The sequence below is a fragment of the Molothrus aeneus genome, chromosome 32 (genome assembly GCF_037042795.1).
Source record: "Molothrus aeneus isolate 106 chromosome 32, BPBGC_Maene_1.0, whole genome shotgun sequence".
Classification (NCBI taxonomy): domain Eukaryota; kingdom Metazoa; phylum Chordata; class Aves; order Passeriformes; family Icteridae; genus Molothrus; species Molothrus aeneus.
The window spans coordinates 2,465,289-2,482,818 of record NC_089677.1 but is presented as its reverse complement, the minus strand read 5'-3'; the positions used below and the strand labels follow the sequence as shown (position 1 = coordinate 2,482,818).

The window sequence follows — 17,530 nt, the reverse complement described above, 5'->3', positions numbered from 1 at the left end:
TGGAAAAGATTTCTGTATAGGCTATTTTAAAAAGCAGGGAGAGCAGTTAAATTAGGGTAACTTCACGTGAACAATTACATGATGCCAGTATAAAATTTACTATAATTTAGATTCAGTTACTTCCAAACCAACATAAATTAACCAGGGGAAGACAAATCAGAGTAAGAATGCTTACATTCTTACTATGAATAAGGCCACTTTATTGAAGGGAAATGAAATCACATCTTATCATACAGCAGGAAAAGCCTTTCTGTGGGCAAATTCATAAGCAGGGTCTTGGCACAGATTTGCTTGCAGGGGAAACCAAAGTAGACCTTTTGTTGGAGGCTGTGAGGTGCTCAGCATCTGAATTCCCATGGATTGCCTTGATCAGAGCTTTCACAACAGAAATAAAATATGAGCATTTGTGTAAAGCAGAGCATTGCTTTCTGTGCTCTGAGAACAGTGCTGCATTTGTTACCTTTAGCTCTCTGTTTAACAAGGCTCCCTATGCATTATTGTCAGGTCTGCAGCAGCACTGGGGATGCTTTCACAGCTCTGGGATTGTATTACCTGCCACACACCCACCTTTCACAGGCAAGACCTTTCTGAATACCCACTCTTCAGTGGGAGGTTTGAACCATTCAAATGCTTTTTTAAGTGAAAAGTTTATTCACCAAAGATAACTGTGAATTTGACCTAATTTACCAGGCAGCTTTGAACCTGTTCTCAAGTGAGGGAGAGAGAAAAGGATGTTATTATTTTAACATTTGGAAAAGAAACTATCTCAATTCTCCAGGTCAGATTTAACCAACTGGTTTATGAAGATCCAAGTGGCAATTAGCCAACACTATGGGAAAAGTCAGAAAGCTGACTGCTTCCTCCTGAATGAACTTTGCAATGTCCCAGTGTGTAGTGGTGACACATGTACTGTATGAACTCATATTACATTTATTTATGGAAGCAAACATCATTTCCTACAAAGCCTAAGTGACATAGAAAGAACAACTATTTCATTCATGTCATTTTACATTAAAAATAGAAAACTTCTTACCATTGTCTTTGGAAGAAGAACAAGTTTTGATGGAAACCAGAATGGAAAGAGTCATGCTAAGTGGGGGGATGCTGAGTGAACACTGAATCCACTCTTCACACAGAATGGTAAAATTATTCCTTTAATGTGTATTTAGTCTTTTTTTACAAGGACCTTTAATGCTCAAAGTGCCAAAATAGTAAGAGAAAAAAAAAAACCCTAAGATACTGTCAATTTTAGAAACAGAAGTGAGAAAACTTGTTTCACAGACTGATTCTGCTTCTTTTTTAAATGAAAGTAAAATAGCCACAACTTCCAGTGCATAATTTTTTATGATGTCTGTATGTCCATTAAAATCAATGATCAAAAAATTTCATATAAGCTTTGGAGTACTCACCTGACCTGCACAGAAAGCACACTCTCCATGAAGATGTATGACATTTGTGTGACAGTTTCTTGCATCCACAGACATTAAGGGTTTTGCTTGGTTTTGTTGTTGTTGGGCAGGGAGGCGTGGGGATTGGTTTTTTGTGGGTTTGTGTGTTTGAATACAGTGTCCATGGTCCCAAGGGAAGCTAGAGTATAAAGCGCTGGAGAAATCCCAGAGAATTATTGAACACCATCCCAGCATGTTCCCCAGGACATCTCCTCTTTCAAATACCGAACTGATGCCAACAGATCCAACTGATCCCAAATGATCCCATTTTCCTAGGACAGAAAAGATGGGGAAAAATTTCCAGAACCCTCATGGTGGGTTGACTGGCTGAATGGTAGGTACCCATCCAGCCACTCGGTAATTTCCTCTTCTTAACTGGACTGGGGAGAGAAAATATAACAAAAGGCCCCCAGGTCAAGATAAGGACAGTGAGACATTGTTCACCAATTACTGCTATGGGCAAAAGAAACTCAACTTGAGAAAAATTAGTTTATTGCTAATCAAATTAGGAAGTATAATGAGAAATAAAACCAAGTTTTTCAGCACCTTCCTCCACCCTTCCCTTCTTCCCAGGCTCAGCTTCACTCCCAATTTCTCTACCTCTTCTCATCCAGCAGGGAGAATGGGGGTTGTGGTGAGTTCATCTCACATTGTCTCTGCTGCTCCTTCCTCCTCAGGGGGAGGACTCCTCACACGCTTTCCCTGCTCCAGTGTGGGCTCCCTCCAAAGAAAAGTAGGTCCTTCAAGAATTTCTCCAACATAAGTTCTTTGCAAGGGTTGTTTTAATGAAGTGCTCCAGCACGCATCCCTTTCCATGAGGTGCAGTCCTTCTCCAATGAGGGCTTCTCTCTCCACAGATTCTGCCAGGACAGATTCTGCTCCAGCACAGGCTTCCCTTGGAGTCACAGCCTCCAGACATCCCCCTGCTCTGGCATGGGCTCCTTTGGGGGCTGCAGGTGGATCTCTGCACCCTTCCTGCCCTCCAGGGACTGCACAGGCTCAGCCACCTCTCTGTGGGCTGCGCCCAGAATCTCAGGGGAATCCCAGCTCTGGAGCAACTCCTGCTCCTCCTTCTGCCCTGCCCTGGATGTTTGCAGAGCTGTTCCTCTCACATTCACACTCCTCTCTTTCACCTGCTGTTGTGCAGTATCTTTTACACTTTCTTAAATATGTAATCACAGAGGTGCTACCAGTGTTGCTGAAGGGCTCAGCCTTGACCAGCAGCAGGTCCATCGTGGAGCTGGGGGAAGCTTCTGGCATCTTCTCATAGAAGTCACCTCTGCAGTCCACCCCATCACCGAAACCTTGCCACACAAACCTAACACTCCTTTAACTCAAGTTTCTCATTACATTTTCTACAGCTTCCTGAACACACTTTACTCCCAAATGACCACTGGCAGAATGATACCAACAGGTTGATTTAACAATAATGATAACAGTTTCTTGTGTCTGGCATGGAGATTTTATAGATGTTTGAAGAACAAAGGGATTCCAACATATGCATCTCGTTCTGAGCTTGTAAAATACTTAGAAAGGGAAAACTCTGAGACTTTTTTCTCTTTTACCAAAACATGAAAGGACCCTTCAGAGGATTGTGTATTCCCTCACCAGGCTGTGCACATCAACACCAGCAACATCAGCATAGAGTTCAGGCACCACTGGCTCAGGCACCTGCAGCACTGTGTGCCCATTGCTGGTCTTCATGGCTGTTTTCAGGGAGCACAAGAGCTGTGCTGGGGAAGGCCGGTCAGCTGCACTCCACTGCCAGCAGGACTTCATGATGCAGTACCTGTAAATCATGCAATGATGAAATTATGCCTTCATGCAAAGAAATGTACCTTAGGTCTTCCCTTTGGATACTTTGTTCACTTCAGAGTATATCCTATCACTTAGAAGAAAAAAATTATTCCCCAGCAGTGCTGTACCTTGCAAGAAAGCACCGGAGCAGCAAATTGCAAGGGCACTTAAGCAAACAAAAACAAGTGTCATTTTCAACAGAAGGGAATGGAAACAAGTGTCATTTTCAAGAGGAGGACAGAAAGGTTTTGGCCACAGAGGTTTTATGCAGCAGAACTCAGTAAGGAGATGTGGCAGACACAAATCTCCTCAGCTAACAGATTATTCTCAGTATAGTCTAGACTCAGAAATCTTGTGTACAATCTCATTTTCTATGTCTCATTTCCATTTAGCTCTGCCAACCTCATGTTCAATTGTCCATAAAGAGAGTGGCTTACATGGCTTGCTGGCAGCTCGAGGGCTGCTTCATAATGTTCTGTTTCTGCAGGTATGATAAGATGTCAGAAGGTGGCACCTCAGGATATGGTGGAGCACCTGGAAGGGCAAAAGGAGCAATAGTAGCAAACTCTATGGCAGTGGTTACAGAGAGCAGCTTCTGTGCAAGGTTGTCTTCCTTCCCTATCAAAATCTGTTTTTTTTTCTACACAATTCACAATAACAGAAGGTCTAAAAGGAATTGACGAGACTTGGCAAATTGGAAAAAAAGAGGGTGCTTATTTAAATAGCCCAACTTTACATTCCAAAATTAGAGATTTTGGGTCTTGTTAATTTGCTGCTTCTTTATGTATTTTTTTTTATTAGCATTAAATCTTCTTACCTAATGTAATCATTTCATACAGTAGAATTCCAAAAGACCATCTGCAAGAAAAGAAAACAAAGTGATGTTTTTTGCTGGCTTAAATACATTAAAACTAGGCATGGCCTGCAGACAGTAGAAAGAATGAGCTGTAAAAGTGGAGTGTTATGCTGAAACTAGATCTGCCTTCCTGTGAGTTTCAGGACATGAAATGATACATAAAGGAGTAAAAGAGACAGGTGAACTTCTAGTCCCAAAATGAAGCCATACATGTCTGCCTTGATGGTAGGGGATTTGCTCAGGAGCCTCTCTGGTGCCTGCCACTTGACGGGCACTTTCTGTGTGACTGAGCTGGCACCATGTGCGTGAGTTTCGTAGGCCAGGCCCAAACCACAGAGCTTGGCAGTGAAGTTGTGATGGAGAAGGACATTCCTGGCAGCAATGTCACCATGGAACAAGTTCTTTTCTTCGAGATAAGCCTGGGAAATTGGAAAAGAAAGAAAACAGGAAATTTAATTGATACAAATTTTCACTGAGTTTATGCTTGTCTTCAACACTGTGGAGTTACATGTGCTCACCAACATAAAGGAAGCATATTTTCAGAAAGCCTTTATTCTCAGTGCTTAGGCCAAGAAGACTTAAGCCACCGCACAAACTTGTGTTGCAATCAAGTAAGAAGGAAAAAATGCATCCAACCTGAGCAGACTTACCAGAGCTGCTGCAACCTGCTGTCCAACCTCATATACCTGCTTCTCAGTGAGGTCATAGGGGACACCATCCATTGCCATTACATCCTAGATACAAAATAAGAGGCATTGGTTCAAACAAATGCCACAGCAGTAGGACTGTGGGGAATGTTTCCTTCTAATCTATCTAATCTTATGCTCCTCCTTCTCACAATTGCTCATAAATTGACTGAAATGTAGGAGGACGTGGATGGGTGATGCTGAGGGTATGTTGAGTAAGACAAATATATTAGAGACACTAGTGGGCAAATTGACACATGGGGAAAAAATTAATGTTAGACAGAAATTGTCAGAATGACAGTGAAGAATGACAATCCACACAGATGAAAGATATATTATAAATTAGAATGATGAGTAGAAAACTGCATTTCTAACACATTAATTGGGCACCTGGTATGAGACTAACTGTCTATCTCTCCTACCACCCTGCCTGTAACAGTGAGAGATGAGAGAGAGAATAAGGTAAACACACAATGTTCTTCCTGTGCCATTTTACAGCCCACAGATACATTCTACTTAAAAACTTCCTTAGATGGTTATGGTTTCCACATGTTCAGTAACCTTTGAAAGGTTACCTTCCATAACTGACCTAATATGAACTGTCAGTATCCACACCAGTCAGTGGCAAGACATTCCATTAGTCAAATCCTCAGATCATGAAGAATCACCTCCATTTGTTTGTTTTGAACATGACATGTACTAGCTTTATTTCCTACCACCTGGACTTTCTGCTGAACAGGACAGGGAGCAATCCTCTATTTAGAGTTTCAGATGTAGGAGAGTGATGGATTTAGACAGTAATAGCAGAGTTTTGTTTCTGTGCCTTTTGTAACAATGAGTCATAGAATCAGAATATGCTGAAGTGGAAGCGATCCACAAGGACCACTGAGTCCAACTCCTGACCCTGCACAGGACATCCCAACAACCCCACCCTGATCCCGACAGTGTTGTCCAAACACTCTTGGAGCTCAGACAGCCTTGGAGCTGTGACCATTCCCTGGAGCACCTCTTCAGTGCCCCAGCATGCTCTGTGGGAAGAATATCCTCCTGCTATCCAATCTAAACCTCCCCTGATATTTAGGCTCTTTTTTAGCTTGAGTTAACATTTTCACTGGATTCATACTATCAGACCTCATCCCACCAGATTTTACCACTCATCAGCAATGGGCAGACATGAAGCCATCATTCATATATAAGAAACTTCTTCCTGTGCATTATTTCATTTTTAACTATGCTGAATTTTATCTGTTCTTTTTATTGGCAAGTCTCTCAATCTTGGAAGATCCTTCTGCAATTCCTTTGGGTCTGCCCTTGGCTTTACTGGCTGGAATCATCAGCAAATATCCTCACGTCATTGTCATCCCATTTTTAGGTTATTAATACATGGAATGAACAGCACCATGTCCTAGATAGCTGACCTCCCTTCAGTGCAAGTGCCAACCTTTCATTCTTATATTCTATTTCCTGTCTTTACCAATTAGTTATCATCCCATGACCTTCCCCTGTGTTGTAACTGCTCTGCTTTCTTAAAAGCATTTGGAGTGAGACATGATTTAAACCTTTAGAAATTCAGATGGCTTTATGAATTCATTCTAATTCCAGTGCCTGTAATGCCCTTCAATGATCTGCCAAGTTGGACCTGTGTAGAACTTCTTTGGAGCATGGAAATAATTTTGATTGATATAGAGGGATGCATGGAGAGATGAAAAAAAATTATGACTTATGGATAGATATGTACCTAAGGAATTTAAGAAGCTGTTCTATTGTCATTTCTTTTGACTCACCTTCCGACATGTCCACAGAAATGTCAGCAGGTCACCAAGAGACACATCTTCCATGATCATATAAAGTGGGAGCTGGTCTACACAACATCCAAACAATTCAACCAAGTTCTCATGATGGCCAAGATTTTGATGGAATTTAATCCTTCCCAAGAAATCCTTTACTTTCTGGGGACTAGCTGGATCTGAGAGAACAAAAGAAAACAAATTGAAAACAAAACAACAACAAATGGAAGCAGCAAAGAACAGGTTGACAGCTAAAACCAACATGGTCAGCAATCTTTAATCCTACCAAGACATTCCTACAAGAACATCTTGGACTTTCTGTACTGAACATAGCTTGTTCTTGCCCAGCATTGATGGCAACGCTCTGCCCAGGACCATGTCTGGGATACAGAGACTGTACCAAAGTGGATGCTGACCACGGCCCATACCTTGCAAGGCTTTCAACACCACAGCCTTAGTCTTCCCAGAGCTCCCAGTTTCCAACTGTGCTCTGTAGATGCTCCCATAGGCACCAAGTTTTATCAGCTGCAAGCTGTGTGGTAAGAGTTTCTCTCGTGGTATCTCTAATTCTTTCAGAGTCAAGGATGCAGAATTTAGCAGGCTCTCCACAGAGCTCTCACTCAGCTGGATGTAGCGGTTCTCTGTTGAGCAGTGTTCCCGCTGATTCTTTCTTGTCACTGACAAAAGCAAACACATATGATGCATAAAAGCAGACAGATGAACTCTTGTAATAGATGCCAGTGCTCATCCTTCCATGCTCTTTAATTTTTGCTCCACATTGTTTCAGAAATCAGGGCAAAAAAAGAGACTGTTATTTTATCCTACTTATCCTGGCCCTTGAAGAGGACAAAGAATTTATCTCCCACTCTATTTGATGAAAAGACAGAATCAGTCTAGAAATTTCTCCCAGATTTAACTACATAACCTTTATAGATAAGACACATTTGGACTTCATTCCCATGTGCTCAAGCAATGAACATTTTCTTTTATTACCAGTTCTCAATTGTTTCTCTTAATATAGGCACAAGTTCTGTTTCCCTCTACATACACAAAATTAGCTCAGAACTGTATTTTCATTTCCACACAGCCACATGTGTACCAACAAACCTTTCCCTACCCCCTCACCAGTTCTACTTCACCCTGTTCTACTACCTACTACCCCCTCACCATGTTCTACTTCATGTTATCTCCATAGGAAGAGGGTGACAGCAGCTTGAAATTAAATTTCTTAAATGGCAGTATAGAAAATGCATTAACTAGGTGTAATCTACACCAAAATTACTATCATTCATAATTACCCCAGTAAAACTCTCCTTGCAGCAGCCTCCAGGAACTGTTACATAAATACACTTTGCAGCTCTTGTGATGTTACCACAGCATGTTAAACAGCCCACATGGCATGATGCTTTAGATTTTCTCAGGTCCATCTATACTACAGCTTCCACCACTGCTGCTGCAAAATGAAGTAAATCAGTGTTCACAATTTTTCTAATGTTTACTGGATTGCTGAATACCACTCAGGATCCTCATAAATGGTTTTGCCTAACAGCTCAAGTGATGGGGAAATGGAATTGGCTTCTGGCTGTATTGGCCATATTGTATTGGCCAATACTCTTTCCTCTGGTTGAAAAGCATTTTTTTACCTGGGGTTGTGGCTGGTGCTGATTGCTCCCGCTTTGCTCGCAGGCCGCGGCAGTGGAGCCAGAGGATCACAGTGAGCACAATGACAAAAACTCCCACCAGGAGAACTGGGACAACAATCACTTCTGTTTGATATTCACGCACAACTGCCAGCAGAGAAAGAAAATGGAAAACCAAGGAGTTGCTACATGGTTATACAGAAACAGTGTGCTGTAGCAACAATCCATTTCAGTAACTTCCAACCTCAAAAGTGTGTGTTCCGTCCTCTGGAACAGCTGAACACTGTTAGTGCTGCCACCTTATTTTTCAAAGGTGCTGAGTACCTAAACAGTATGAAATCACTAAGACTCCCACACCTAACGTCACTTATTTAGATGCTTTAATATGCAGGCCAGGAATTGTAGCCATTTGAAGTCACATCCACCAGTGAAACAGAAACAGCACTGGCAGCAGGACAGCAGGGAGATGGGACGGGCTGGATATTGCTGTGTCATCATGTGCAACTACAGCTCCAGCTCCTTCCAGTAAAATTACAAAGAGCATTTTAAAGGAAACTAGGTGTGGTCACCTTTGGAATCTGACTGGAAGACATTGCAATTAGCAAGGCTTGTGAAGGTAACTATCTATCTTTCTCATGTCTCCAGATTTGGAGGTGGTTGAGACCATTTTTTCTGTTCCCAAAGATGGCAGAAAATCATGAAATCAAAATTCCACATAACTGGTCCTTTGGGAAGCTGCAGGGAATCTTTAATGACTGCTGTACACCTCATTCGAAGTAGTAATTCTCTAAAATGGCTGAAATTATGTGAGATTAATCCAGCCACAGAGGCTTCATCCCCATAAACATTTCTTCCCTGAAACACAACACAGGGAAAGCTCCATCAAATCTTTCTGTGTGGGCTGGGATGCAGTGGAGGAGAAGAAAGGGCTTGGCACACTTTTTAGTGAACCTGGCCTTCCTGCAAGCATGTGAAATCCTATTAAAGGAATGTGTGAATCTTACCACATAGTTTGTCATTGCTATTGCACTCCAGCAGCATCCGTGAGAATCTTTTCACATCCCCTGCCATGTTCAGTTACAAGCAAGCAGGCCTCCAGCCCCCACTTTCTGCACAGACATAGAGAATAATAACAAAGTTTATTGGGAGAAAGGATGATGATAAATCAAGAAGTGAAGTGAATAGGGAGCTTTCTACCCCTTACAATCAGTGGCTGCAGGGAGCAGCACTGGGATTTGAAGGCTTGCAGAATGACACAGGACATCCACTATCATATCCTATGGATGATGCACTGCATGACCAGAGAGAATTTAGGGTTAAGCTTGTTCTACAGTGCTCCACAAGCAAATGAGGACCCCCTAGTCCTGAAGGCTGGCATATGTACAAAAATCCATAGGTATGAACCTAATTATATTTAAAGAACATCTAATACCTTCCTAGCTAAAACATTTCTAAGATGCCAGAATGGCTCAGCATTTTATCTTCTGGTCTATTACAAGTGAACAGATCAGCAGCATGCAGAGAAAATGCCATTCCTGACTACAGTCCTTGCCACAACTCCTACTGTTGCTGTACAAAGATAAGGAGAAAAAAGAGTTGTCATTAGGGCTCTCTGGTACCAACTCCTGAGCACTGCCAAGTCTGTAGGTATTCTGAAGCACATTAGCTGCATCTCTTCTGCATTTGTAGCTGAAAATCCACAGCCTGTACAAGCATGCACCTTGTTTAGTCACTGCTTCTTATAAACATTGCCAAAATGTAAGACTTAACAGCTTTGCAAACAGTATTATCTAGAACATTTTATAGGAATTGTAACTTCTATCCTGTAAGCACCTACTGTGCTTTCAGATATGAGTTCTAGGCAATTAACCTCAATGGCAAATATAGGACATTGAGTTTATGGAATTTAGTGATGAAATATTTAACAGTTTGTTCTCATGCTTAAAATTAATAAGTGAAATTATTTGTTACCAGTTGCACATCAGAGACAGCAGAGAGAGGCAAATGGAATATACCTGTGCTTTAAGGTATCACAAAAAGCCTGTTTCCTTTTTTTATTTAATTTCATTCTTAATGTGCTAGCAGATTTACCTGGTTCCAACGTTGGCTATACCAGGAATCCAGTCAAAGGAGTAATAACACAGCAATAATACCAAGCTTTTCAGGTACACTCTGAAAGCAAGCATACTGAAACAACCCACCTCAGCTCTAACACACACACACACACACACACACACACACACACACACACACACACAAATAAACAGGACCAGTCCTGGCTTCCTTCATTCTCAGGTACACACAGACTTCAGGACCATTAGCCAGCAATCATATTGTATAAGTCATGAACAGTCCAAGCTCCATCTTAAAACTTGCCAATGGCTTTGCACAGGTGCTTACTAGAAATGCACACTGACATTTACACACCATGCATGCACAGGCACACAAAAGCACATACACCCCCATTGGTGCTTACAAAGAGTGCAGCAAAGATCTATGGAAAAAGCTCTGACACAGCAGCCATGTCTACACTGGTCCCTCTCTGTAAAAAAGATTCCTCCCTACTCTTTATGCACCTCCCAGCAGTGATGCCAGTGGGTGGCACTCATGTTTTCCATCCACACTCAGGGCAGAATCGTGGGATCCAGGAATGAAAACACTGGCAGTCACTAGCACTTTATTTGCCCTGGCACTCCCATGCGCTGCGGTTTCTTATGGAGGTGTAAGCACTGGAAGATTGATTACAGAAGCCCACTTACACTCTTTCTCTCTATCCTCTCACAATACTCAGCAAGCAGAAAAAGAAGTTTTGCTCACTATGGTAATTCTGAAGTGCTTGGCCTTTCAGTGCTACTTTTCAGGCCAAGACTAAATAAATTCCTGTACTAGGCTGTTTCCGCAGCTTACTTGTCTAACAGTAACATCACTGCAGTTCTTACATTCCTATCCTCACAAGGAGAATGGTAACTCAGAAATCCACAGAACTCACATTATACATTTAATATTTTTTGCAATGGGAGATACACAAAAGTTATGTGGAACTAATGTGTTCATGTGCATACTCAACACAGAGCAGGACTTATTTTATTAGATGAAGACATTTTTCCAGTACCAAGACAGGATAAAGGAAACAAAATATCTTAAAAGGTTCAAAATCTGCACCTCACTGGCATTCTGATTTTCCTTGCCTGTGGGTTAACACTGTACCAAGATCAGTGCTGTCTAGATCATGTGCACATATACACTGTGTTACTTCAATTTAGAATGTGCATTAGAGAATTTGTGCAATTTTAACTAAATGTCAGCTTGTTTATTCCACTGGATTTCTTAATATTCTTTTACACAGACTGAATTCCACTCACTGAAATTCATAGAATCATAGAGATTGGAAAAGATCATTAAAATCATAAAATCAAACAGCCCAGCACCACCACCATGTTCACCACTAAAACATGCCCTCATGTGCCACACCCACAGGCTTTTTGTACATTTCCAGGCATGGTGACTCCACCAACTTCACTGGGTAGCCTATCCCAATATTTAATGAATCTCAGCAAAGAAATTTTTCCTGATCTAATATAAACATCCTCTGACACAACTTGAGGCTGTTTCCTCTCATCCTGTCACTTGTTCCCCGGGAGCAGAGCCCAATCCCCCCCAGCTGTCCCCTCCTCTCAGGGAGTTGTGCAGAGCCAGAAGGGCCCCCCTGAGCCTCCTTTTCTCCAGGCTGAGCCCCCCCAGCTCCCTCAGCCCTTCCTGGTGCTCCAGCCCCTTCCCCAGCTCCGTTCCCTTCTCTGGACACACTCCAGCCCCTCAATGTCCATTTCTTGTCCTGAGGTTCCCAGAAATGCCCCAGGATCTGAGGAGTGGCCTCAGCAGTGCCAGCCCAGGGGACAGTCACTGCCCTGGCCCTGCTGCCACACCATGGCTGGCACAGCCCAGGTGCCATTGGCCTCCTGCCCCCCTGGGCACACCTGGCTCCTGTCCAGCCGCTGTTCCCAGCACCCCCAGGGCCTTTACCAGCTTTCCAGCCCCTCTGCCCCAGCCTGGAGCTGCAGGGGGTTGGTGTGACCCAAGGCAGGACCCACAACCTGGCCTTGTTGAACCTCACACAACTGGCCTAAGCCCATGGATCCAGCCTGTCCAGATCCCCCTGCAGAGCCTTCTGACCCTTCTGAACCCAAATCCTGATGTCAAAGCTAAATATACAATGAAGACCACAGTACCTAAAAATAGCAGAAGCAGCTGCTCTTAGACAACGGGAAATACAAGGCAAAACCTTAGCAGAAGTTGAACTACAGTCACCTGCACTTGCAAACTGCTCCTAGCAGGCTACTTGGTGCGCACTACACGTGGCACAGCAGTTCCACAGCCTGGCAGCAGTGACAGGTTAAGTAGCCCCCATTCCACACCAACACTGCCCCTCTGTGCACATTTGCCAACAGGATGAACATTTGGGGAAAAGGCAGCATTTTGTTTCCAGCTGTGTTTGCTTGCCAAGCTGTTTTGCTGCCCTGGCAATTTAGACAAAGCACAGACGGCAACACAGCGACAGGAATAAGCAGCTAGAAGGTGGCAGGTGTGGGAGCTGCTTAAACCAGTTCAGGAAACCCAAATAGTTAATGTGAATGTAGCTGAGCTGAACTAAGTGTTCACCAATGCCAAAAGAAGGGATTATCTCCTGTCTTTGCTGTCTTCTTATTGCTTGTTTTGCTCTCAAATGTGCAATTGATCACATGGTAAATTGATTCAAACCACTAACCAAGCAGGAAAAATCCACTGCTCTTTTGCCATGGTGATTTCCTGCCATTTTAGTGGCAGGTATTAGTCAGGGGTGAATGGCTAATTCATCTAAAGCTGCAGTGTGAAACCACTCCCTGTGTCAGCACAGATCCACAAGCACTGTGTGCCAGCAGAAGCCTTACCATGATTTTTCCAGTCCCCTGTCATTCATTCTCAGATGGATATTGTCCCCATAGCAATAGCAGAAGCATTCACATAATTGTAAAACCCTATAGTAATCAATCCTCTCTGACATTTTATGGCCTTGAAGTTCTCATTATGTTATTTAAAATGCCAGGACGAAGACTTAAGAAGCCTGAGTGACAAACTTTGTGGTGAAGACTGAAAAGAAATATCAAGACTTAAGACGTCCATGGAATATATGGGAACAGACAGCTTGAATACTGCCCACACAGAAGCTGCCTGCTGCTTGCTCCTGCCATGTTCAGGAGAGTTAAGTTGTCCATATTCACAGCAAATATACAGTTTTGCCCCTGAATATGTCTAATTTGTAAGCTATGAGCAGTTCCCATCATCAGTGCAAACATTCAAATCCTTGTGTAATGATTAGCTAAAGGTCTAAAGAAACAGCTGATTAATTAAATACAACAAAAACAAAGACTAAGATTCATCTAGATCTTTATTAGACCCTATAAAAAATGCTATGAGCTGACATGGACTTAATGCAGTTATTTCTCCAGACATCCTGTCCCATGTTAACTGCATACCACTTTATTATAAAAATAATAACAATAATAATTGTTTTTTAATAATTGTTGTAAAAATAATAATTGTTTTTCATGCACTAGTTGGGAGGACCAGCTGTAATGTGACTACAGGCACATAAAGAACAGCTGAGTAATTCAGTAATTTTCGTCCAGCCCACTGCCTGACTGATAAAAGACAAATCCTTAAACGTTATGTCTTCTACTCAATTTCTTGCAGGGGCAAAACCTTGCTCTCCAGCTTTGACCATTGCTATTTCACTGCTGCTTTTATTATTTCCTTCCTCTTTTATCTGACCTTTAAACATGGTCAACAGTCAAGGCTTTGGCAACTGCTCTGCACAAGCGCACTGTGCTGGCTGTGCAGCAGGAAAGGAGAGGAGCTACCAGGGAACTGCAGGAACCAAAACAGCAGGAAACCACAGGTGTGGGCAGTTGTGGACATTGAATGTCAGAGAAGAGGGAGGAATAAAGCACCACTGTAAAGCAAACAGTGAAAAAGAGATTTTTTTTTTCCCTGTCATGTCCACCGTTTACTAAAAGCAGCATCCAAAACAAATAAAAAATGAGCCCGACAGGTTTCAGCCATCCATTTGTTAGACTGCATATTCTGTCTCTTCTGCCAGCAGAAGACCTTATAGAGACTATTTCCAACAGCCTGGCAGACCATGTCACTTTTGCAAGGTTTCCCTGGCCCACGGAGTCACCTCATCTCTCACTGCAAGGCAGCTGTGGGTCACCAAGCAGCATCTTCACCTGTGCTGAATGGGAAATTCTGACCAGCCACACCAGAGTCCCTTCTGTCCTTGAGATCAAGGACTAAAAATAATATCCTGTTGCTTGCTGTAGCAATGTCTCAGCTGTAAAGATTTAGTATTATAACTCACTTTTGAAACAGCTGGTATAACTCACTTTTGAAACACTTTTGTAACACCCTGTAAGAAAACAGTGTTTCAAAAATCAGATACAGAAACACAAGATTTTCTCTTGGTCCAAAATTAAAAGCAATACTGGAATATCAAACTTAGGCTAGCTGCTACAGAAGCATATTAAGAGAGTGGAAGAAAATTAGGCTGACCACTTTTGAAGAGCTAGATCACAGAGAAAACAGCAAATAATGAGGCCCATGCTGCTATTTGAGCAGGTGGTTACTTAGAGGAAACTTGGCTCCCTTTCAATAGAGCAGGAAAAACAGGCAAAGTTAACAGTCACTACTGCACTGAAAAATGAGTCAGGAGGACTCACTGCTGCTGTGCTTTATGCTAAAAATGTTAGCTCTAACTGGCACCATTTCAGTGGAGATATGCAAGTTCTTACGGTGCTAGGTTTTGCTTAGATCATCTACAAAAATTAATTTATTTGTGCTGCATAAGAAAATCTAAGTACAGAAGTGTGAAATGGTACAGAACCTGAATGAGGATTAAGACAAAGATATTTTTTTCTAATGCAGACATGGACTACTATAATTTCTGGAAAATTAACATATCTTGAACATTCCCAATGAACTAAGGCCACCCAAAGTAATTCCTCACAGGTAATCTGAAGAATGAGTTAAAATAATAAAAAAACCCCACGGAGTACATTACACCAAAGCCCTTAATGAGCAGGTTATTAAAAGTCTAGAGGCCAAACTTTCAACAGTACTCTATTATCTATGGCTTCCTTTTATGAAAGCAAAAATCATATACTACTTTTGAAAATGTCTCCCTGCTGACTGAGCTCTGATTTTGCTGGTAGCTGTCTGTATTAAGCCTGTATCAAACCCCAGCACAAATACAAAAATTCTGAAAAACCGTGACAGCAAAAGCTATGACAGAACATGAGAAGAATGAAGGATTTTTGTCTCAAAGGACCATGCATACAAATAGCTCTTGTTGTGAAAAATCAACTGCGGGATAAAAACACTGTATGACATCACATTGCTGCTTAATGGTTTCAGAAATCCAACATAAATCTGGTTTCATAAATTCACAGCCACCTGAAGCTGTGTAGATAACTTTAGTTTTAGTTTTCCAAGTTCTGGATGTTTCTTGGTGGATCTAACACAGATTTTGTTTGTAATTTAATCAGTAGCTCATGCACACACAGGTAAACACATAAAAATCTAGATATCTGCACCACTTTGGGTTACAGATCACTGCATTACAATCAAGCAACAGTGATGGGAGTAAAATGGTAATTAGTTCTGAATTCAGCCCGAGGCATGTATTACTTAACTAAAGACTGGACATATTTATACACACATGCATAGCATCACCCTGTTTCAGTGAACTGAGGCTAATTTTATACAAAACTTAATTACTTTATTAATTTCTTCCTCTTTAAAAAAGGCCTATGAGCCATTTCATTCAAATCAGACAGAGTGTAGAGGACATCCCTCTTTTATTTTTTCCTCAAACCCCAGCACCATTACGATCACAGAAATGGCTGTAAGTAGCTTCATTACCAGCAGTAAGCACATGCACATATGCACATGCACACACAGAGACATATAGACTTTACAGTACAGCCACCTTCTAATTCAGGTCACATTTATGTTATTAAAAGTCTTTTAAGAAATTAATTTTCATGGGCTGATCTTCCAGAAGTTCTTTCTCTCACTTACCTGAGTGACACCACGTCCTTTGCCCTGCGGTTGTCTTTTCCTGAAGCTCTCCGGCTGCCGGTTCCCAGTTTGTGAGGCCACTCCCAGTAACTCTGATGATTACCTTGGTAGGGTTGTAATTCTTATGATTAAGTTCCTCCTCACTGATTTTTCTACTCCAGTCCCACCCAGGTTCAGCTCCTTGCTGCTCTAGGTCTCCCCAGCTGTCTCCCCAGGGATGTCCAACACCGCAGCTGACAGGAAGGCACACACTTGCAGAACAGGTCTGTCTGGCTTCCACACACCAGCTGCTCATGGGCTGACGACAGAGACAGGCACAGCAAAGAGCCCCCCGGGCAGGCACCTGCAGTGGGGTTTGAAAGGCACACCAACACAGATCAAGAGGGACAGGTTATGTAATAAAAAGAATTCATACACTTCTGGCTACAGGTTCACATTTAAAAAGAATGGGCTCTTGGAACAGAAAATCTGTACAAAACCCCCAGGACTCCAGAGGCTGAAAAAGCATTCCATACAGTCTGCAAATGAAGAAAGAGATAAAAGACTAATGATATCAAAATATGCTACAGCAGACAGCAGAAACAAAGGGTTTTTCACATTCTGCCTTGCCCCTTGGTGTCCCTCCTGCTTGGGCTGTGCATGCATTCTGCCAGAACTTTGGAAAGTTCTGGCAGAATGCATGGACAAACAATATTCCTGAACTTCCCTGTGACCTTTTCCTGCCATGATGCCCTAGGGGTCTCCATTGTGCTCCCTGGTGTCCTCAGCAGCCGTGGGGTCTAATCTTCATCACACTTCTGCATTTTAGTTCTGGGGACTTTCTTACCAACCAATCCATGTATGCAAGCCCCAGCTGTTGGTCTGCCCTCCCCTGTCACTGATAAATCTTGTGTTAAGAGTTTCAGATTCCTGAGTCCTGCCTATGTGAGTCTACACAAGATTATTTGCTTACCTACTTCACAGGAGTGAGAGGCAGTTGCATTTCAAGAGTAAACAACAGTTCTTGTTGAGAGACAAACTTCATTTCACACTCAGCAACTCGATGCAGGTGGCTTGGGGAAGATGAAGCAGATGATATGATCTCTGCCAACTGTTTTGGCCAAACTCATCTACTCCTATTAACATTTTGTCACTGCATATAATTATGTTGTTGTGGGGAAAACTCTAGTTGTGGGACTATCAATACCTTTAGGTATCAAAAGAC

General features: G+C 42.3%; 1 protein-coding gene across 1 annotated transcript; it reads right to left on the bottom strand.

Annotated features, from left to right (window-relative positions):
- Nucleotides 1–3,032: 3,032 nt before the first annotated feature.
- Nucleotides 3,033–16,369, bottom strand: STYK1 (serine/threonine/tyrosine kinase 1). The gene is made up of 10 exons (XM_066568446.1): nucleotides 16,327–16,369; nucleotides 9,219–9,323; nucleotides 8,218–8,361; nucleotides 7,003–7,251; nucleotides 6,572–6,753; nucleotides 4,752–4,835; nucleotides 4,312–4,520; nucleotides 4,063–4,103; nucleotides 3,683–3,779; nucleotides 3,033–3,237 (listed from the first exon to the last, which is right to left on the bottom strand). Exons 2-10 carry the CDS (start codon nucleotides 9,283–9,285, stop codon nucleotides 3,033–3,035), a joined length of 1,278 nt encoding a protein of 425 aa, XP_066424543.1. The 5' UTR covers nucleotides 9,286–9,323; nucleotides 16,327–16,369.
- Between the last annotated feature and the right edge of the window lie 1,161 nt (nucleotides 16,370–17,530).